This window comes from Lycorma delicatula, chromosome 4 (genome assembly GCF_047948215.1).
Source record: "Lycorma delicatula isolate Av1 chromosome 4, ASM4794821v1, whole genome shotgun sequence".
NCBI classification, from domain to species: Eukaryota; Metazoa; Arthropoda; class Insecta; order Hemiptera; family Fulgoridae; genus Lycorma; species Lycorma delicatula.
The window spans coordinates 103721290-103746029 of NC_134458.1; the positions used below are offsets into that span (position 1 = coordinate 103721290).

Genomic DNA, 24740 nt, shown 5'->3' on the forward strand with positions numbered 1-24740 from the left:
CGTTTTATTTTCATTCATATTTGTACTAAACACATAAACTAGACAAAAAGACACTGAAATAAAAATTAATTAATATTTTAAACATTTCAGATCAATTTAACGTTGCATTTTTCATGATTTTTCGAATTCGCAGTAATAAGGAGAGCAAATGTATGATAAAATAAGCTCACACATAAATTTAATTTTAAATTAAATAATCGGATTTTATAAATTTGACAAATATAAAAATGTAAAATATAAATTGCGATTTTCGTTGAGTGTTTAAAAAAATCCCATTCGGCACGCCGGAAGGCGGAGGAAGATTTCACCGGTGCTAAGTAGAGGATAAAAAAGATTTCCTCCTTAAAGTTAAGAAAAAAATTCAAATTTACTCAATACAACAATGGCTACATGTGAAAAAAGTTTCACATAATTAGCATATGACAACCACCATCTTACAATTCCAGCAACATTTTGGTTAACCTTTGCCGTAAGGGTTGGTCATATCAAAAATTGTTTCAGACAAACGTTTTAGGTAATGTTTAGAGAAATAACGACCACTTTAAACCGATTCGATACTGTGCCTATTAAGGGAGGTATACTTTTTTTGTCTTTGAGACCCCCATTTTTTCCATCCCCTAGGCCAATGGTTGGTGATAAAAAATTTTACTTTGATAAGTTTTACGCCCTTATCCAAAGAATAGTGTACATTTTAAACGAATTCGATATTTTACTTAATAAGAAAGTTGTAGGGATATTTTATTTTTCGAAAAAGCCCCTCCATTTCCATCCCCATGGTCCGATCTTGTCCATAAACGAACTCGACCGAGATTATTTTTGGGTAGTTATATTTTATGTATCAATTTGAAAATGATTGACGGAAAATTACGGCAGTTATCGTGTCCGTAACCAAGTGAAATAAATAAATATATATATATATATATATACATAAATAAACTTATACACTTTTGAACTGACGGTGGTTTTGGGGTCTGGGGGATATGAAACGCGAAGATATGTCGAAATTTTTCAGAAGTCGAATCATGGTGCCCATTACAATAGGTAGCTTTCTTATGAAATCTACCTAAAACCTTAAATCAAATAAACGATAATCTAAAAAGTAAAGAGCGTTATCAATATTCTTGAAAAGAAATTGTGGTTTTAAGAGTAAGTAACGTGTTATATTTCAGTTATAAAGTTTTTTTACATCTTGTATGAAGTAAAGGAAGTCTTGTGATCGTGAAAAATTTCGGTTTTCAGATTTCGACGGAAATATCCATTTTGACCATCCCTGAGTCCATTTTGATTAGTTTCTGCCTGAGTCTGTACGTACATACGTATTTCGCATTATTAAAAAACGATTAGCCGTAGAATGTGAAAATGTTGGATTTAAGACTGTTGTGTGTAACGTCTAGTTGTGTACCTTTTGATTGCAATTGACTGGATAAAAAGTGTTCAAAAAGCCCAAAATCCAGAAAATCTCGATTTTGGACTTTTTCTTAACTGCAGTAATAAGCCCTAATTGAAAAATTTTAAACGATATATTCATTGATTCCAGAGTAATAGTCAAATAAAATTTTAATTAATGAAATGTTTGGATCTTACAAGAAGAAGGCACATCGGTTCAAAAAATCCGACTTGCATCTTTTTTTTAACTTTTTTTTAAATTTAAATGTATTGATTTATTAATAAATCAAATAATAAATAAAATAAATTCAATGAGAGAATTAACCTCTCATTGTAAAAAAAAAATTACAATAAAAAAATATATATATGAAAAAACAACAGAAGTTATTAATGAAACAAAATTTTATGTACTTTTCATTTAAAAAAAAAGCGTATATATAATTTAATAGGCGTACAAGGAAGCCATGTGGTGTCCACATCAGATTTTTTATTACAATACGTATGCAGTGTTTTACATTGTGCAGTATATTATCTTTAATTTTACTGATTTCTTTTTTGTATTGTTAAACTGAAAAAGAACATGAATTATGTAAATCATAACAACAAAAAAAAAAGAATGTTAAAATTATCTAATTATTCTGTTTTCTGTTAATTTGTATCTATAGAACTTTTTATACATTAACAATACGGATAACGCCTTCCCGTTGTTAACCACCGAAATTTATTTGTCTTTCATTTTCATACTTTTAACATTAAAATTTATATAATAAAATGAAACGAAGAAATTTTTTTATTATAAGAAAACATAGCCGAACTCTTTTATTTAATTAGTAAGTCTACCTTAACACGGAAGATTATGGATTTGAATCCCAACCAGTCAGGCTTAGAATATGATACATGCTACAAAAATTCATCTTATCCAAAAAAATAATAAAATAACATTGTAACTAAAATTAGCTACTTCGCAAAAATAAATAAATAAAACTAATTTGTTGTATCTATACCCCTATATATATATATATATATATATATATATAAAACTAGCGTTCCCCGTCACGGCTTCGCTCGTGATATCAATGCAGTTCAGTCGCAATATTTTTTTTGATAGAAAACTTATTTATTTATAAAAAAAGATAATTTAATAATGAATATTGATTTTAGATTTTCATTAAATCCTGATATAGCAATAAGTAAAAATGTAGAAGGAATACACAATAAATAACGAATTGTTGCTCAGCGGTTAAATAAACAAAAACAAAAAAGGAAGATAAGAAAATTGAACAATCTTTGATTCATGTTATTAATGAATTGAAATAATCCAATATAAACTGAAAGCAAAAGCAAAAGAAATAATGTATTACAATCCCCAATCTAGCATCTCCGTCGCGGCTTCGCCCGCGCTGTATGGTTACTTGAATTTCCCGTCGCGATCGCGGGATATTTAGATGGTCCATGGCTTGCTTCAATCGCCCTTCCCGTCTAGCTAGAGGTCTCTGCCCTTTGGACCTCGCTATGTTTATTAAACTCATGCTTTTGAGAATAATTATGATAAATAAAAAATTATGCCTGTTCATTTTATAAAAAATGTAATATTTTTATAAAATAAAAATATTTTAATGTAATTTCCTTTCCCGATAACAACCACTAGGAGGTGACTGTACTTCGTTTCTCATTTCTTTTTAAATTTTTTAATTGCTTTTATTTTATGTTTTTTAGTCAAGTAACGGGAGGCAGGTGCAGCAGTCGCGTCGAACATACAGTAACAGTGGCTGTGGTTGGTTTCGCCGTGCTATACACCGTCGTATCCCTTAAAAAAAAAAATTCAAAAAACCCGAAAATTTTTTTTCATATTTATATGAAGAGTATTTTTAGGCCCAGATTTAAAGAATATCTCGTTTAAAATAGTCTGAAATGGGGAAAATTTGCAATTATTGTTCAAATTTTTTTTACCTTTCTTCACTCCTTTTAAGGTTCAATTTCAGAAAATCTAGAGATTGATATATATATATATCCTTTATATATATATATATATATATATATATATATATGCTTTACCGAAAAATTAAAACAAAAAAATAACCAGATGAAAAAAAATTCAAATCCATTTTAACCCTTTAAACTCGAAATTTCAACATTTCTTTTCTTAGTGCGCACTTGCACCGTAAGAAGATGTACACAAATTTTCATCAATTTAACTTCAGTAGTTTTTGCTAGGAGTTAATAAATCAGTCAGTCAGTCAGGATAAATTGTTTTATAGGAACAGATAACATGTAGTGAGTCATTTATAATCAACGTCTAGTAAAAGCTAATGGAGCTGAAGTGGTAAAAATTTGAATAAGGTATTAGTGCACGCTGACAAAGGAATTTTTTTGAAATTCCTAGTTTAGAGGGTTAAGGTAAAGTAATTATGAAATTTACTACTTTTTTAATTTCTCGGTATAAAATGTAGATATCGACTTGATTTTTGGTGTGTGTAATCTTCATGTAAAAATCAATTTTTAGATTTACTGAAATTCGAACTTGAAAGGGTTGAAGAAAGATAAAAAAGTTTTAACAATTATTGCAAACTTTCCTCGTTTCCAAATATACTGAACAAGAGACTCACTAGATTTGGGCTGAAAATTCTCTTCAGGTAAATATCAAAGAACCATTTTTGATTTTTTAAGGGGTGCGATGGTGTACGGCGAGGCGGTTCAAACAACACAGCCATCGCCGCTGTTAGAATATGCGCGACGCGACTGGCTACACCTGCCTCCCGTTACTTGACTAAAAAATACAAAAAATGACTGCGATGCAAAACGCAAGTAACCATATGAGCAGACGAAGATGCGATGTTGATGCTAGTAGTTTGTATATATACAAACAATAATAAACAAATTTATTTTAATTAATAAAAAAAAAACATAAATATAAATTTCAAGAACTAAAAAAAAAATATTTTTTTATTTAACACAATTAATTTATTAATATGAATTTAACATAAAAAAATAATCCCCAACCAATGTTACCTAAAAAAAAAATAAAAATTAAATATTTTAAACGAAAAACAATAAATAAATTACCTTAATCCAATATTGAACATTTTAAATAAATATCTGATTAATAAATTACAGACAAAGAAAAATACGAATTGTAAATATGTATATGACCCCGCATTCAGCGTTCAGAACATTCAAACATCTGCAACAGAAGACGGTACACGACTGATAAGGTGCAAGTTGAAACAGCTGAGCGCAAGCGTCCTTACTGCAGTGTTACCGTGTTACAGGGAAATTATCTTTGCAAAAGGGAAATTTTAAAATGTAAACAATGTATATAACACCTTTTTATTCATTCATTCATTTTATACTTTATACGTAGTTATTTAATGAATGAAAGATATTGTGAAATAGATTTCTTTCTTTTCATTTAATAATTAAAAGTTTTAATTATTGAAATAATAACAATAAAAAAAATAATTTTTAATAAGAATAGTTATATATTCATTATTATCGTTACAAAATAATCTATATGCTACGGTACATTCAGTATACATGTTACGTGTATGTACAGTACGTGCAACAAAGTTCGGAATATGCAATACACAGTTTAAATCTTATAGGACCTGAAGAAACTGGTTAAAAATAACATCCCTAAGCAATAATAAATTTTTCTCAACTAAATTTGTAATAAACTTTTTTCTCAACTGTATATAACGAAAAATAAATACCACTTTGGTAGAAACATAATTTACCCTACTTTTTTAAAGTAGTTACTACATTAACGTTTAAATATACCCACAAAACTTTTGATGAATAAAGTTAAGTTTATAGAATTAAATTTAAAAAAAGGTTACAGTTAAATTTTAGTTTAACTTTTTTTTATTTAATTTTGTGTATTACTTGTTTTTTATTATCCAAGCTTAACTTTTCAAAGTTACTTTAAAATGATTTTTTTTATTATTATAAAATGATGATATAACAATTCGTTTGATATAAGATTTTTTTTTATTATAAATTTAGAAAAAATACAAATATATATATTTTCTTAGCAGTCTAATTGAAAATTTTAATTAGGTAACACTGATCAACAATGATTTTGTTAAATGAGAGTAAATGATTGATTCTTAAAGTATTTTTCACGCTAATTTCAAACATGAAATCAAAATTCTTCTGTCAAGCTTAGTTTTTTTGTAACTACCATTCTTATTTTCAGGTAGTATCATCAATTCCGTAGCATTTTGTGAATGTATTTTACTATATTATTTATCAACTAAATAGCTTTTGATTATTTATTCCAGTCCCTTAATTGTTGTCACTTTAATTTGTTAGACATTAGTTATCAGATTTATTATTTACACACTAATTAAAATGAACAAGAATGTAACTCAATTCATCCTATTTTCATCATATTTAAACGTATCATCCACTCATTATGTATTTCTGTTGTTATTATATTTACTTATAAACTGTCGTGCAGACTAGAGAAATATTTTTAATTCTCACTCAAGTGCGAGTTCTCGAATGTGTAACATCAGTTTTGTAGCTGGCTTTCGTATTTGCAGGTTAATTTTGTTCAGTAAAGCGAGTGTATGTTTATTAAATTAGTGTATTTATAGTGTTTCTTTTCAAACAATATTAGTTATCGCAATGTATTAATAATGCCCCGCAGCTGCATTACAATTTCTGCTGCATTTGTGATGAGGTAACGTTGAAATCTCAGAAAAGAAATATAACTCAACTGATAGTAAAGTCGTATGAACTGTATTTTGGATGTAAATTAGGTGATCAGGACAAATCTTGGGCTTCTCATATTTGCTGAGCTTCTTGTGTCAACATTGTTGTCTGATTGGCTAAATGGATTTGATCATATGCCATTGCAATTCCAATGGTTTGGAGAGAATCGAAGGATCACACCACAAACTGTTATTTTTGTGTAATAAAGATATCTGGGATTAACAGCTAAAACTAGACGTACTGTTAAATACCCTGATATTCCCTCTGCCATGCGGCCAGTGCCACATAGCCAAGAGCTTCCAATTCCAGTACCACGAAAAACATGGAACTTAGATGAAGATGAAAATGTCGAATCTTGTGCTGACATCTACGTACATGCTCATGGATCAGACAGATCATATGATATAAGAGAGATTTTTTCAAGGGTAGTTAATTCCAAGTCTATTGTTTATATATTACTAACAATATTGAACCTTTCTCACAGTTTAAGGTAAATTTTATCTTTATTGGTTAATGCTTTGTAAACTTCTGATCCTTGCAAAAAAATGTATTTAAAAAATATTTTTTATTAAGATATCACATTTTAAAGAAATATCTGTACTAAAAAATATAGTTGATAAAAATATAACGATTAAAAGTTTTCTTTTCATGAAAATAGTTTTGTAGATTTAGGTGTACAGTAAATTATTGTTAAAAAAAAAAATTATTAAATATTACAATTTTTTGACTGGTAATAATTGTGCCAAATCATTTTACGGGTTACTAGTGAACCCGGCAATCCTTCGTTGTTGCTAAATTTGAGTATGAGTTACATAAATTTTGTATTATATTTGATAAATTATATTACGAAAATAAAAAAAAAGTAAAATATCAATTCAATATTACTTGTATTTCAATTAAATAAATCAAAATCATTGCAATGATTTGGGATATACGATGTTCTATTTGGCGAATATATAGACAAATCGCAAGGATTTCCTACATGCAACGTGTAACTGACCATGAGAAAAACATGGATGTTCCAAATTCAATCCACATACTCGCAACGATTTCACGATTAATAAAGTGTGAAATTTTCAGTGAAATCGGTGGTAGGCAATTAATGAGTTAGCACACACAAAACAAAATTTTCTTTTATTTATATACACGCTCTTGTGATGATCTTGTAGCCCGTAACTGTGACATAAATTTAATCTATTTCATTCATTTCGTTGTGCTGTTTCTTCCTCTGTTTCATTTCTTCCGTCTCTCACTCTCTTGGTTCGAATTTTGTGTCGACCAATATTTTGTCGTTCTGGACGCATTGTTATTTTTAAATTATAAAAGTATTTTCTTGTATATAAATATTAATATTATTATTTCCGTTTTTTTACATTTTTGTAACTTCCGAAAACAATGAAACGGATAATATTACGAAAACAATAAATTGTACAGTATTAATTTTCTTTCTTTCTTCTTATGACCGCCGGAATGTTTATCACAGTTCAAACCTCACCAATCTCACTATTATATAAATCGTAAAAAAATCTGATGTGGACAACACACGACTTCCTTGTACGCCTATTAGATTAAATTTACACATTTTTTTTTTTTAAATGAAAAGTACATAAAATTTTATTTCATTAATAACTTCTGATATTTTTTCATATTAATAGCAATCAATACGGGGGGGCGGGGTGTACAACTAGTTGTTACAACACTCTTAAATCCATAATTTTCACATTTTACGGCTAATCGTTTTTGACTTATGAGAGATACGTACGTGGGTAAGACGTCACGCCAACTAAACTAGTTAAAATGGATTCAGGGATGGTCAAAATGAATATTTCCGTCGAAATCTGAAAACCGAAATTTTTCGCGATCACAATACGTCCTTTCCTTTGTGTAAGGAAGTAATAAACGTATAAACAAATAACCTGAAACTTCTTTTACTAAATTTAATGTCGTTGAATACATATATATATCGAGAGATATCGATTGTTATTGTCTATATCGATCGTTGTCTATGTCAAAATCGACTTCCTCAGACAGTTATTATGATTGCGGTGGTCTGTGTTTTAGATTTTCTATCTGTCGGTCTTCAACATATGGAAATAATAACACATAAACACTTCCGGGATAAATAATAATAAACTGTAAAATTCTCAACGAAATTGGTTGAGTAGTTTTTGAGTTATTAGGGCACACACAAAACGAAGACTGTCTTTTATTTTTATAGATAAGGGTACTAAAGATTAATATAAAAAGAAAAGAGCTAAAGTTGATCGATCATTATAAAATCCGTAAGCGATTTCGTGAGACATTATTATTATACTGGCTTAAAAACCGGTACTCTACCGTTGTGTCAAGAAACACTAATTGCAGTCTTCAACTGGTTTACAATTATATAGAATTATGTTCTGCAAGTACTGAAGATTTTGTGAATTAAATGTATGTTTTTGAATTACGTTAAAAATAAAATATTGTTACCATTACGTTATGTGTAATAACCAATGTGTGTTAAGATATTTTAAATGATGATTTTTTTTAGTTGATCTATTTTTTTAGCTATTGTATCATTTTAAATACTGGCTTATCTTTTGTTCAGAAGTCCAGTAAACGGCAATATCAGCGAGGATTTTCTGAAATGAATCACGATCTCATTATCCGTGATGTCAAATAAACTTTGCAAGATACAAATCTATCATTCCTCTATGTGTACCCCACCGCATTTTTTATGGTGTTCGCTAATTTCCATGTATTTTCTATAGTTTGTTTGAGGGCTCCCGTTTGTGGGTCTATAAAATTTTGCAAATGATTAACTGTTTAGCTTACCGGCAGGATTATAATTCCCTGATATACCCGCCATTCGTCTGAATAATTGTCGATCCCGCTTTTGTGTAATTTGTTATCAAAGGCATTAAAAATTGCGCTCCTCTATCTGGCACTGTGACCAAAAAACATTTCTTACTTTTACGGCAATAACCACCCGTAACTGTGGTATTATACGGCCAAGATTATGTTTTCTTCACGTAAACATACTCTCGTTGATTTCAACTGTTATATCGGGTTCGCCGATGACTGCCAATAAAATCGTTAGTGCAAACCACGTGAATATATATTAACTCAAGTCCATAAAAGCGATGAGGTCAGTTACTAACTCGGGTTCACAAAACTTGACTGATGCTACGCCATTTTCCCGAGCGTAAATTAAGAATACTATTTTCCGAAATGCTAATTTAAACGATCAGAAATGTATTTTAGCGTAACTTTTAATTTTCTATACCTTTTCTTGGAGCACATATACCGGTCCCGTCCACCCATTTTTAAAATCATGTCGTTTACACCTTCGCGGATTGTATAGTATACCGTGTTCCTAGAAAAACTAAACAGCATCATTCTCATTTGTAACACGTTCAACTAAACATACGATGTTGTTTAATAACCCCGAATAAATACGTACAAGTATGAAGGTTTGAGTATGGATGTGTATGAACTTGCATAGTTTGTTCAGTGATACTAGGATGATATTATATAAATACAATAATAAATATTAATAAAACAACTAGATAAATAATAACTTGACAGATGACGGAAGGGTACTTAAAAAATTAAAGGTGTGAATACAGTGGAAATTAGTCAAAACGCATCTGGAAAACATAAATATAACAAAAGAAGCTTTGTTGAATAAACAGATAACTGAAGCAAAACGTTTTTTTTTGTTAAATCACTTGGAAAAAAGAGACAGTTGCTGTTATATCATTTGAGATAACTTAAAAACGTAGTCTTAATTTATAATACGTTTGGGTATTATAGATATCATAGTCATTGAAAAGATATCATACTCTTTAAAATCCATTAATATTGTTGGTTCATTATTTTAATATATATCAGAAAATGTAATAACAGACAGAATAAAGAGAAAATTAACATTTAAATGATTAAAGAACAGGAAATGTATTTTGACTAGTCTCATATACCATAACGTATTACACAAAAAAAACAGTTATGCTATTTTTAGATAGATTTGATAAGGTAACTACCTATTGTAATAGGTACCAAGATTCGACTTACGGAAAATTTCGACATATTTTCGTGTTTAACATCCCCCAGACCCCAAAACCACAGTCAGCTCAAACGTTTATATATATATATATATAAATATCTAAAAAATGAAATATATAGTGATGAATATAAATATCTAAAATGAAATATATATCTAAAAGAGTGAAATATATATATATATATATATATATATATATTTCACTTTCTTGTGGACACGAGAACTGCAGTAATTTGCGCGAATCAATTTCAAACTGATACATAAAATATAACGACCCAAAATCTCGGTCGAGTTTGTTAATGGGAAAAATCGGACCTTAAGGTGGAAAGGGGGGGGGCTTTTTCGATAAAACAAAATATCTCTATTACTTTCTTATTAAGTAAAATATCGAATTCGTTTAAAATTTACACTATTCTTTGGATAAGGGCCTAAAACCTATCTAAGTAAAGTTTTTTGAGATCACCAAAGGGGGTGGAAAAATTGAGGTTTCGAAGACAAAAAAAAGCATACCTTCTTTATTAGGCACAGTATCGAATCGGTATAAAGTGGTCGTTATTTCTCTAAACATTACCTAAAACTTTTGTCCCAAATAAGTTTTGATATGACCAACCCTTACGGCAAGGCATGACCAAAATATTGCTGGAATTGTAAGAAGATTGTAGGGCTTGCGTATAAACATGTGAAACTTTTTTCACATTTGTCGTATTAACAACTGTTGTCGTATTAAGTAAATTTGAAGTTTTTCTTAACTTTAAGGTGGAAATCTTTTTTATCCCCTACTTAGCACCGGTGAAATCTACCTCCGCCTTCCGGCGTGCCGAAAGGGAATTTTTTTTATTAAATTTTGGACCGATCAAAAAATAGATGGTCATTTCGATTGTTAAACATCATAATATAACAATATCAATAAGGAATAAGTATATAAAAAAATAAATATTAAAAAAAATAATCAATGAAATAATAATAAGAGTAAGTGAGATTTAAATAAGGTTTACTGTTTTATTAATTTTAAGTATTTACTTAATTAATATTTTACAATAATTTCAAGATATTTCAAAAATAAAATGAATAATTATTTATTATTTTATGAAATTATAGTTGTTACTAAAATTATTATGCGTGACATACTGTAAGAGAAAGCTAAAAATTTTTAAAAATGTGAAAGTACTAAATTTTAAATTGATATGAAAATGGCTTTGTAGATTTTAAATAAACTAGGAGTAAGAATTAAAATTCTTTCTTGTACAATAATTTATAAATTCAATCGCGGCACTTGCATATTTAAAAACACATTTTTTAATTTAAGAAAATTAGGAAAATGTGTAAGATTATAAATTATGATTACCTTAACATAATATGTGAGTATTAATCTGGTCGGCCATCAAATAATGGTCACATGACCTAAGGGAACTTTAAAACATAAAAATAATCCCTTAAAGTCTTATGTAATTTTAATATGCAATAATGACATTATTCAACTAATTATATTATAATGACGTATACTAGATATTATAGTTATATATATTATATACATATGTATACTCAGATTACTAAACATACATATAAAATCTATAAATAGCAACTGTATTAAGTCAATAATATTCAAATATATTATACAAACATGTAATATGTAATAATCTGAGTTAAGTAGTAGCCATAGATAATAACTTACAGATGAATTATTAATAATAATAACAACAATAATAATTATTATTATTTCTCTATATTAATATTATTATTATTGGCTCTCGTGCGCTGCTGGCCGTGCCGTCTGGGCCAGTGCTGACGGAGGGACGTCCTCCGTAGTTTGTTGCGGTGGGTCGGGAAGCTCCGTCTCCGAGGCCTCGAATGTCTAGGGGTTCGACATTGAAGCCTTCGGGGAGACCGAAGAACGAGGAAGGAAGGGATAGCCTGGGGAAGGAGCTAGGCGATAGAATTAGTGGATGAGATAGGTTTTTATGAACTTTTGAAGAAATTTCGTTTCAATTATATCAATAAAAGAATTTCTTGTATTTGACATTGAATTTATTTTCATAGTATTGAAAACATTTTGTTAGAAATAGTTTGAGCTTTTTAAGGTATTTGAACGTGTTTTTGAAGTGTTTTTAGCATATTAGCTTTAACTATTTTTTTAAGTGACAATTGCCCTTTACACCCTTGTCATTTTGTGTTTCTTTCTGGGATTTTAATAACCTTTTTAAAAGTCTATTTTTAGATGATCTGTTTTGACAAAACTAGTCTACTGACTATATTACTAGTGAATTAACGCGGAAGGAAAAGAAATATTTTATCTTTTTATTGATGTGGGAAGGGACTAATGACCAATGTAGTCGATGCCCCTAAAATCTCATAAAAAAGATTAATAATAGTAATAATAATAAGAAGAATTTTCGTTCGGCAAGGTTTTACTAAACTTTTCACTGACAACTGGTTGTAACTATTATGTGTAATGTAATTAACAATGTTTTAATATTTGTAAAAACCAGTTGCTGTTACGCACTCACACTTTTAAAAACTAAGAAGATTTAATATTTTTATTATAACAGAACGCATGTAATCAAATCTATATTTTCCGAATTTGTGAACAACAAACCAATTTTCCAATTTCTGTTCAAAGAATACAATCTTATGACGAAGATAAAACTAAAGTAAGTGTACAGTTTTATTATAATTTTACGTAGACAAAATCAACTTTTTTTATTAAATAAAAGAAAAAAGGGCACAGATCGCTATTTTTTACTTTTCCGTCTAGATAGCGCTATAGCAAAGTTATAGCTCTAGAAAAGAAAGTTTTGTAATCAATCCAATTTGGGAATATGCGGTTTTCACCGGATCTTGACATTTTGACACCTAAGGAACCAAAAAACCGGATGGAAATTTTCCGGATGTTAATGTATGTATGTACGCGCGCGCGCGTATATGTGTGTTCGGTGTTGGCCTCCAAATTACCTTATATCTCCAGAACCACTGGCCCGATTTTACCCAAACTTGGTCAGATTACTTCTATAGATCATCTATATAGATTAATTCTATATTTGATTCCAATAAATTTTCAACTTAAAAGGTCAAGGGGGTGAGGGTATAGAGCAAGGTCATCCTCAATATCTCGAGATTTTGCTAAGTAAGGTCATACTTTTCTTAGACACATTTGTTAACAATTAAAAAATAACAATATTTGCAAAAAAAGCTTTTACAAAATCGCACCCCCACTCCAAAAAATGCTCTAAACTACTGCTATGTTGTGACGTCACAGGTGATCGGTAGAATTAAATAAATAATCAAATTTAAAGTGTAAATAAGTAACTCGGTCTGGCTGGGTCTCGAATTTGACCGCTCGGATGACTACGTACCTGGTGCGTTAAGCCCCACGGCTACACTAGTCTGCCGTACAAGAGAAATTTGTTCTATATAAGTTGTGAAATTACCTAGTTTAGTTAGTGCCGACCGTCGCCGCTAGTGCCGCCACACCCGCGCGAATTAAATACGGTATGCGGCGCGCTTTAGTTAGAACCATTGAATTAAATAAACGAAAAAATATTATACTTAAATAAAATTACAAATATTTTAAATTAAGTATGTGTGAGCCGTGCATCAGAAACAACCCACAGTTGTTTTAGGACTTTCCTGGATGCGGCTTTAGCCGCCTGATGGGAAAGTCCTACAACTATGTTGTCAGCTTTTTTTTAAATTTTATTTCATTGGAGTATAGCATGAGTTAATGACAAAAATTATTGTATTTCCCAGTTTTCGGATAATGCATAAGTTTTAATTACTAAATAAATACTGTCATATACTAATAAAATATTTAAAATACGTAAAATTTAGTTTTTAAGATAAAATAAAATTATAATAATTAAATCTATGAAACATTTAAAATCTGGAAAAATCGTTCAAGAATTATAAACAGAAAACAAATGAATTTAAAAAAAAAGAAAATTATTAGAAATGAACTACAAAAGCACTCATCTGCAATAAGAACATCTGGATTCACGAAAAATCTTAAATGTATGATTTCTATAAAAAAAAGAAAAGAAAAGCGTACCGCCCTTTGCTTAAACAGAACAATTTTATGAAGAATTAGCGAGTTATCTAATTAATTAAAAAAGTTACATCGTTATAGTTCCTGTTACTTTGTAATAGCAGTCATCCATAATATGATTGTACATTTAGATTTTCAATCATAGCTACGCAAATAAATTAAATTAAACAAAATTATTTTAATAAATATCTGTGAAGAAGTGTAGTAAATAATTAAATATTATTCTGCACAAAAAGGAACGTAAAAATATACAATTACTTCACTCAAACTCGTGTTATCAGAATTACCATCGGCCTGAATAAATATTTCTGTAAAATAGGAATTTTATTGTAATTGAAGCAGTTTAAAAATTTCTATTTGGAATTCACCTCAGATTTAGACTAAAAATTTCAGAACAGATTCAATTATTCATAACGTTGTTAAATGAGTAATAAACACATAAAATACTTAAAACTTGTACAGCATTTGATTCTGAACAAAATAGTGTAAGGAAAGTTGAATAAAACAAAGAAACGTTAGGAAAATTGGAATTTTATTTATAATCAGTACACTAGACCAAAGTGCATTATACGTACTAGTTTATAATGAATGTTAAAAAATAAGCCCGCCATTTTCAACATATTTCTTGACACACGTCTGTACTGCTTTTGTTGCTCTTTTTAGTTTTTCATGGCTGACTGTAAGTTGCTCAGCCGCAACTGTAATACGGACAATTAATTCCTCACGAGAATGTATTTTTGTTTATTATTCAATATTTTTCACCCATCCCCAGACGTAAAAATTTAAAAGTGTTAGATCAGGCGATCTTGGTAGTCAGAAATGTGAACCTCAAGTGGAAACGGCACACAAGGGAAGTGGGGAGGCGCCATCGTGCTCGAAGTATACTTTGCGTTTCAGCGCTGGAGGAACATCTTCAAGCAGCTGCGGAAATTCTGGAAGAAAGTGTAAGTAAACTTCAGCATTTAAGAGGCCAGGAAATATCGGTCCAAACAGCTGATTGTGAAGAAGGCCGAACCGTACATTGACGCTAAATCGGTGTTGAAAATTACCTTTCAACGTTTCATGAGAGTTTAGTTCTGCCCATGTATGCTGCATAAGTTTTTGACGCCATCTTTAGATAAATTTTCCTCATCGGTAAACCAAACGTATTTGCAGAATTGTCGATTTGCATTCCACCAGTTGCAGAACTCCAAGCGAAGCGGACCGTCTCCTGGGTGTAGATATTGAACTGGCTGTATGATAAGGATAAAACTTGTTTTGTTTACGTGTCCTTCAAACCATCGAATACGAAACTCCAATCCGCTTAGAAAGACGTCGTGTACTGACGCCTGGGCTGCATCGATAATATTTCATCAATAACAGCGTCGTGTTGGACAGATCGTTCGTAGCTAGTACCAATACTTAGATAATGAAACTGTTTCCCGAAAATTGCGAAAAATCGCGGTAGTTGTTTTAGGATCTGGAATCCTGCTATTCAGTAAACGTATTTCATATTTTACTGTAGGAGCTCTGGCATTATAATTACACATAGCCAAAATCAATACCATATCGTGTATTCCTCTACTGTAAATAAGTTCAGCATTACTTCAACAGAAAACCGATCACATAAAAATTAAATTTCACAGAAAAACTTCCCTAACTTCAGCACAATTCACAGTACCCGATAAACTTATGTACTTTACAGAATGATTTAAACACTAATACAGTAATGCTCACTGTTGATCAGCTGTTGTTATTTTATTGCCAACTTTGAAACAATATTTTGTCAAAAGTAATTCATTGTATCTCTGTCATTAATAAAAACATTATTTACGAAGTTATTTTTATTTTACAATTGTTGTGTAACTTCCATTTTTTTAAAATTTTTTAACAGCAGTTTTTATCAATAAAAACTGCTGTTAACAAATTTAACAAATTTCTAACAAATCTTTAACAAATTTTTAACTTTTCTGACAAATGTAGTAATGCACTGTTTCTAAATAAAATTGCAATTTTTAATAAATTTTCTTTGTTTCATTCTACTTATCTTACACAGTTTCGTTAAATTAAATTCTCTAACATTTTTATGCGTTTATTACCCATTTAACAAAGTTATTCTAAGTCAAACATAAAAAACAGGGTTTTTTAACCTAATTTATTGCTTTTCACGCCAGATATTTCAAAAACTAGCACAAATACCGTTCTGGAACCTATTTTATTCGATTTTTCAGGTGAAAAGCCATAAGAAATCACTATGTTTGTTCCTTAATTAATGTCCTAAAAATGTCAGAACGACATCACCTTACCGGGGTTGCTAAAATCCGAGCGAAATTTTTCACTAGCTGTAACTTGCAAACGAAACATTTTACGACTTATGTTTATATGAATTTTTTCTATTATTTTCACAAATAGTATAGGTTATGAAAATCCGGGGAGAACTTCACGATACACTCCGTATATCATATTAATTCCTCAGTGATGATTATAGTTTAACAATCGAAATGGCCGTAAGATTTTAAATTATTTATTTTTTGCACAGTTAATGACAACGTTCATGTTTTGAAATTAAATAATAACAGTTTAATGAGAAATAATCGGTTTACATTTTTTTAAAAAGAGTTTCAATGTATAGCTATTTAAATACAGCATTATTCGTACGCCAGACAAAACCAACCACCCACAGAACTACAACAAGAACAAAAATTAAAAAAAGATGAAGCGAAAGAGAGGAAGATATTTATGCTAGTGTGGAGCAAATATAAGCGTGTGGTCATGAGATCATCGGTAATTTATATTCTGAACGAGTGCTTGTTATTGAGGAGGCAATGAACTAGCAGTTTATATAATAAAAAATCAAAATAATAATATGCCTATCAGATGTTCAGTATTCTATTTAGAATTTCATGTGTTTGTATTATATACCTGTTACTTGCCATTTTCTTAGTAAGTAACTCTTAAAAAAAATAAATAAATTTGAAAGGTTATATAAATTAACTGTGAATTATTTTATTCAGTTAGAAGAGCATTAAATTTACTACATATAAAATAACATATTTCGTTTATTACTTCCTTATACGAAGTATTGTGATCGTGAGAATTTCGGTTTCAGATTTCAACGGAAATATCCATTTTGACCCTTCCTGAATCCATTTCGACTAGTTTCGGCGCGATGTCTGTACGTACGTATGTATCTCGCATAACTCAAAAACGATTAGCCGTAACATGTTGGCATTTTCGATTTAGGATGTTGTAACATCTAATTATGCACCTTCCTTTTTGATTGCAATCGACTGGACCAAAAGTGTACAAAAAAGTCCAAATTTGGATTATGTACTTTTTCTTAACTGCAGTAATAAGCCCTCGTTGATAGCTTTTCGGCGATATATCATAAGAGTACTTATTTTCATTGGTTTCAGAGTTATAGCCAAATAAAATTTTAATTAATGAAATATTTGAATCTTACAAGGGGAAGGCGACTTTTATTCGAATCCGACTTCATCTACTTTTGTTAAGTTTTTTTTTTTTAATTTAAATATATTAATTTATTAATAATTGTAAAAAAAAATACAATAAATAATAGTTCAATAATAAGAATAAAAAAAATATGAAAGAATATCATAAGTTATTAATGAAATAAAATTTTAAGTACTTTTCATTTTAAAAAAATGTGTATATGTAATTTAATAGGCGTACAAGAAAGTCACATGGTGTCCACATCAGATTATTTCATTATACTAATCATATTAATGAGCATTATAATTACTATTTTTCACAAAATTTTACATTTTATGCATTATAATAATTAAAATATAAACAGTAATAAAAAAACATATTCTTGTTTTAAAATCAGCATTTATTTATAAATAGAAGTTTAGCATATTTGGCAAGCTCAACTTGAATGACCAGTAGAAGACAAACTGTAATGAAATTAAACGTTAATAGTATTTTTTAAATTTGAATTACAAGAAATTCTATAAAAAAATAGAAAAAATAAAATCGAATTCTATAATTAGTGCGTTCTTCGCTTTAGATGGTCGGGCATGTTTTCTTTTCTCTCCAATTTAAAAATTTTTCGCCTCGGCTGGCGGAGTTACGTTCTTAAATAAATTAGAAACTCACAGAATATGCCTACAAATATATTTTTTTTAAAAACAAAGGGCAAGTACAACGCCCTTTTTGCCAATTTTTATCTCCTTTACAGAATTACAACCTATTAAAAAAATGATTTCCTTTTCACATAATCAGAACTGTGTACGGCGCAAACAAGCATGGCTTACGTCACGTCAGCTGGGAAGGAATGTTTGACAGTGCTTTTAATTGCTCGTTTTGTTAAATCTAAAACACATTTAGTAATTTTATAGAATACTCGCATTTTCTATGAGTCACATTATTTTTCCAATGATCATATTGGATCAAAAAATGATAGCTAAATTATAATAATGCAATGACAACTTTCGAACTGTAGCAATTATTTTATTAAATCCACAAAGGTTTATTTTATTTAACATCAAAGAGTTCATTTAATTTTTTTGAGCAAGAATTTAATAATAAAAAAATAATTTATTTTAATAAATTATTTACTTGATTTTCTTTTATATTAATTAATGACAAAAGAAAAATACCAAAAAATTTTCTTTAGTGTCATTTTTGTTTTAAAAATTATAATTTTTTTTACCTAGACCGTTATATCTTACCCACCGGGTTGGTCTAGTGGTGAACGCGTCTTCCCAAATCAGCTGATTTGGAAGTCGAGAGTTCCAGCGCTCAAGTCCTAATAAAGTAATATATTTTTACACGGATTTGAATATTAGATCGTGAATACCGGTATTCTTTGGTGGTTGGGTTTCAATTAACCACACATCTCAGGAACGGTCGAACTGAGACTGTACAAGACTACACTTCATTTACACTCATACATATCATTCTCTGAAATATTATCTGAACGGTAATTACCGGAGGCTAAACAGGAAAAAGAAAGAAAGAAAGACCGTTATATCTAATGCTCTTAATCTTTTCACATATTAATTAAAATTGCATGTGTTTAAACTGAACTCTTAAAAAATCAATCAGGTGATCTGTACATGTCGATATGTTTTTTTTTATATAGCAGTATTGAGAAGGTAATGTGTTTGTACGTGTACTATATTTTTATTTAATTTCTTATTTTATTTCGTTCAGACCATCTAAGGATCCACACACAGGATGCGATCCTTAAGCATCCTGTGTGTGGATCCTTAGATGGTCTAAACGAAATAAAATAAGAAATTAAATAAAAATATAGTACACGTACAAACACATTACCTTCTCAATACTGCTATATAAAAAAACATATCGACATGTACAAATCACCTGTATGCTTTAAGAGTTCAGTTTATGTTTATAAGTTTCAGTTTATGTTACGTGTATGTTTTTTTAAGAGCTTAAGGATCGCACAGTTTTAACTGTGCGTAAAACGTTTTTACTGTCTAATTCTTTTTTTACACGACAGTCCTAAAAGGAGTGTAATGTATTTAGGGTGTATGTATATATATTTGTTCCACTGTAGCAGCTTAACGACTCAACCGATTTAGATGTAAGACCCCGTTTTGGAATCTTTACGTTACCGGGAGTGTCATAGACTATATAAATATGATTACATATATCTATACTATTATTAAAGGAGCAGAGGGTTTTTTTTTGTACAGGATAAACAAAAAAACTACTCGTTCAATCGCAACCAAATTTTTACCCATGTTTTTTGGCATAACTGAGAAGGATTTTAAATATATATTTTATTTCGAAAAATCTAGAAAAAAATTTATATAATGTAGTAGTGGAAATTTGCTGGTTAAAGCACAATATTTAATGAATTGAACTAATGAACTGGGAACTGTGAGTTTCTATCACTCTTATAACTCAAACGGTTTGAGTTTAAACCGAATGATTTGAATTAATCGAATGAATATCTCTACAAAAATAATAGAATTATTTTACGTTAAATAAGTTAAATATAAATGTTAAACATAATTTACGCTAAAATTTACGTTAGATATAGTAATATTAAATAAATGTCTGTTTAACAATAATGGGCTTCCTGTGGGAACTGCGTATAAGGGAAGAATGGTGAGGTATGCAAGCACCTTGTATGAGGCTAGAGACCAATCATCACCATCAACTGGTAACAAAAGGGGGATGGCCCTGTTTTGGAAGGTGCAATGGGATGCTTTTATAATATCTCTGTAAACAATTGTCCGATTTTCAAAATTCAAACGGGATATTGGTTAGTAGGTTGAAGGCTAACTTTTGCAGCAACAGGTACACTCTCGATCTAACAGATCGCGGTTATTCAGAAACGTGGGTATATATGTATATATAAATATATATATTTATTTTATAAATATATATATATATATATATATATATATATTTATAATATTTATATATATATTTATATTTTATAAAATTATAAATTATTTATATTTTAATATATAAATATAATATATAATATAAATATATAATATTATTATTATTATATATTATTAATATATATTATTATTATATAATTATATATTATATTATTATTATTATATATATTATTATTATATATTATTATATTATTATTATATAATATATATTATATTATATATTATTATTAATATATTATTAATATATTATTATTATTATTAATATATAATATATAATATAAATATATAATATAAATATAAATTATATTTATATTTTATAAAATTTATAAATATATTTATATTTATATTTATATTTTATATATAATATTTATATATTTATATAATATTTATATATATATATATATATATATATATATATATATATATATATATATATATAAAGATTGTCTGTTTGTTATCGCATCACGCGAGAACCAACCGACCAATTGCTTTAAAATTTGCAGGATATATTCTTATTATCCCAGGGAAGGTTATAAGCCATCAACGAGACCCTAGCTCCCTTAAAGGTTAAAATATTGAAAATATTCATTATTTCTTCGTCCCCAAGGAGGGCGAAGTTGTGAATTAAAAATATTTATTAAGGAAAGAATAGATTAATCCTTTTACTTCATTATTATATTTCTGTCACCGTAACAATGAAATAAGTTATGAATTTTTCGCCGTCAAAGATCGTTTTTCAGGTTTTTATAAACCTGAAAAACTGGGTATCTATAACTTGGCGGGATTCGCCTGGGCTGACCTGAGCTTCGAGAGTCCAGGTTCTGGCTAGATGGGTCGGCTAGTATATATATATATATATATGTTTATATAAATTTAAAAAGTTTGGAAGAAACTATACACAAATACTATATACGGTTATCACCCGCACGCTCTTTAATTATCCTATATTAAACAGCAATGTGTTTTTTAGCCAGTCGTGGTTTTTAATTTTTAATATTTGTCTTATATTACATGTTTTAAAATTTGTGGTTAATTTTTTTCAACATTCTGATTATTTTTACAATTACCTCCTAAAAGCTTTTACAAAATTTTTCTTTTTTTTTTAATTATTTTTTCAGTTTCGCTTCTTTAACTATAATCATAGTTTCCGCAACATATAAACATTCTGATGCGATGATCGTTTTATAGTGTCTAAACTTTGCGTTAACAGAAAGGGATTTTTTTGTATTTTATTTAAATATTCAATATAATCTTATCACTTTATAAACTTTATTTGTTAGAACTTTATTCATTTAAATAAAATGTTATCTTTCATTAAAAATTTCTAGTGTAATAAAAAAACTAGCAAAATTTGTTCATAATGACTAATTTAAATATTTTTATCGCAAATCACTGTCTATAATATTATAACTACTTTTTTTATTAGTAATCCATAATATATACACAGCCCTATCAAATTATATATTTGCACACACACATACACACACACACTCATGCGCGCAAGCTGTATTTCAGAAAGTTTCTATTATACTTCATTGACATATTTCTTTCATCAAATTAATGAAAATATTCTCATATACCTGGAAATGTTTTGTTTTTGATATACGTTTATCGAAATTTTTTGCCCAGATTTCCGTTCTAAATGTCAAGTAATGCTATACTAAAACTCGGCGGACACAAATTATTGAGCAAATTTTCTGCTTTTACATGCAGTGTTAGATAAAAATTTCAAAGAAAAAAATAAATCATAGAACGTTAATCTACAATACACTTTAGGTATGGCGTAAATTTACTTAGTAAAAGTACCAATAACTAAAAAAAAGCTGTAAGTCAAAATTAATTTTACTGTGTTTGTTTTTAAATTAAATAAGGATTTTTAAAAAAATTATTCAATTTTTATTACAAATTTTATCTTAAAATCTTTTTTTGATTAATGGGGTTTTATAAAATTACATCAAACCTAAAAAAAATCATAATTTTTGAGTCAAGTTTGTCGAATTTTAAAACTATTTCTGTTAAACTTGTAAAAAAATATCTATATATTCTATATTAGTACTGTAAAAATATATAAACAGGTGTTTTGAAATTGTACTGCAATCACTCAGGACATGATTTATAACCAAAAATAAGAAAATATGCTAGTTCCTGCTCGCAAAACATTTAACGCTGCTTTCTGCTTCCTCTGTGTAATTAAACCGGGGTACAAACCGAGGGATAAATTTAGTGTTTACCAATGGATTTTGATCTAAGAAATTGAATAAAAGTGGTTGCAGATCTCTATATCACTTAGGTTTTAAGAAAAACGGGGTAAACACGAAAGGTTTTGTCGGAAAAACACATTTTTTTATGTTTGGAATAAAATAATTTAATTTACCAATAAACAAACAAAAGTTTCTAAATACCTTTGTAGAGAATTTAATTATAAGAAAATTGATATAAATAACGTTTATTAAAATTAAACACGTAGTTGAGAAGTTTAACTTTAATTAGAAACAAAACACACAAACCGGATCGGAAAAATGATACGATTTTAAACAGAACAATTTTCATCAGTGTTTGAGCAATATTATGTAAATAAAAACAAATAGACAACTTATGAATAACAGAAAAAATGAATAAAAAATAGATGTATAAAAATAAAAATCACATACTTTTTGGATTTTTTCTAAAACTTAGTAAATAAAAAGTAAAAAATATGAATCCGAGATGTTTTACACCCTAATTTCAGAAACCAATCCAACCCAACCCTTTTTTCTAATTTTATTTATTTATCTGCAACAAATAATTTTACCTTTAATTCTAAATTTTATCAAATCTTCAATTCATAATTAAAGTATATTAAATTTTTACCGATTCATCCAATTTTTAAAACTTTGGCGCTGGTAGAAGATGGGTGTAATTCACCCTTATATTTCTCATAGTAAAACCCCTGAATAAAAGCAAACTTTAAATTTAGATCATGTGTAACATAATTATATTACGCGTTATATCAAAGAATTGGCAGCAAAGTATTCTCAGTTATTATATTTTCATACAACGAAAACAACTGATAGAAGTTAACCTAGCATCATGACAGGACAGAACATAATTTACAACAACAACAATAATAATAATAATGGTAATAATAATAATGACAAAATATGCAATGAAAAATAGGAAGTTACCGGTTTTACAAGCGGTATTTTATAACCTTTTCCGATGTAAGGTTCACTGGTTATCAATTCGTCATGGAAGAATTTAAACAATTAATGTGGCATAACTGTTTCACTTCCTCTGTCTATTATTCAACATAACATCATGTTGTGTACTGATTAAATATAATAATCTCTGAATCGGGTAGAATGGTATGATTTAACGTTCAATAAATACAAACTGCAAACAGGATCAAACTGTTTTATTTGTCATTAAAATACAGTATTAAAATCAGTTTCAGTTGTACTTACTAATAATAAATAAATGTTTAAAAAAAATACTTTAACAAAATTATGTCCCGGTATATTGTGCAGATGATTAACTGCTAGCCTTCTCGTACGGTAGGTTGACAGTTCGAGGCTAAGCCGAACCAGTTATATTTTAGCGTTAACGGATCTTCTATAGTGTCTCCGGTGACCATTCTACACAAAAAAAACGTAACTAACTAAGCGATCTATGGATGTATGGAATGCAAAGTTGGCAGGAGTCTATTACTCCCTACTTTATCGCAGAACCTGGACAGAGTCCCTTGCTGCTGGATCATTCTAATCGGGCTTGTTTTTAAAAGGGTTATTTTTTAATCTCGGATCTAATTTTTCAAGTTTTGTCTATTATTATTTTAGTGAATTTAAGACGGATTTAATTGCATTCCAATCCGTTGTTAAACCAGCGTTATCGAACCCATTTCATGGGCCGACCGCGGAAGGCTAGGCTTATAAAGCCTGTCCTCCCGACGTAATTCCCCTTCAGACCGTCCACTGAAGTCCTTTCGGTGCTAACTCTTTAATAGGCTAGCAGGAATACGCCACAACGGGGCACTAGCTATAAGGAGGGAGCAATGCGTCCCCTTTTCCGGAGGAGTCGCAATTGCTGGGATATTTTGTCTTACTGTAAGTTTTTTTAAATTTAGACCGCGTTTTTGTTTTATGCGCGACTTACCGTGTTTGACGTCTTCAAACTATATAACTCGCGAAAACTTTTC

The 24740-nt window shown here is 29.1% G+C and overlaps 1 protein-coding gene across 2 annotated transcripts in view; it reads right to left on the bottom strand.

Annotated features, from left to right (window-relative positions):
* The window catches only part of LOC142323722 (beta-glucuronidase-like), a 221518-nt gene extending 216935 nt beyond the window's left edge, over window positions 1–4583 (bottom strand). For both annotated transcript variants that reach the window (XM_075363874.1, XM_075363876.1), the window contains exon 1: window positions 4450–4583. In XM_075363874.1, coding sequence (XP_075219989.1) covers window positions 4450–4469 — 20 coding nt within the window. In that variant the 5' untranslated portion in view covers window positions 4470–4583. The remainder of the gene's footprint in view (window positions 1–4449) is intronic.
* Window positions 4584–24740: the final 20157 nt, after the last annotated feature.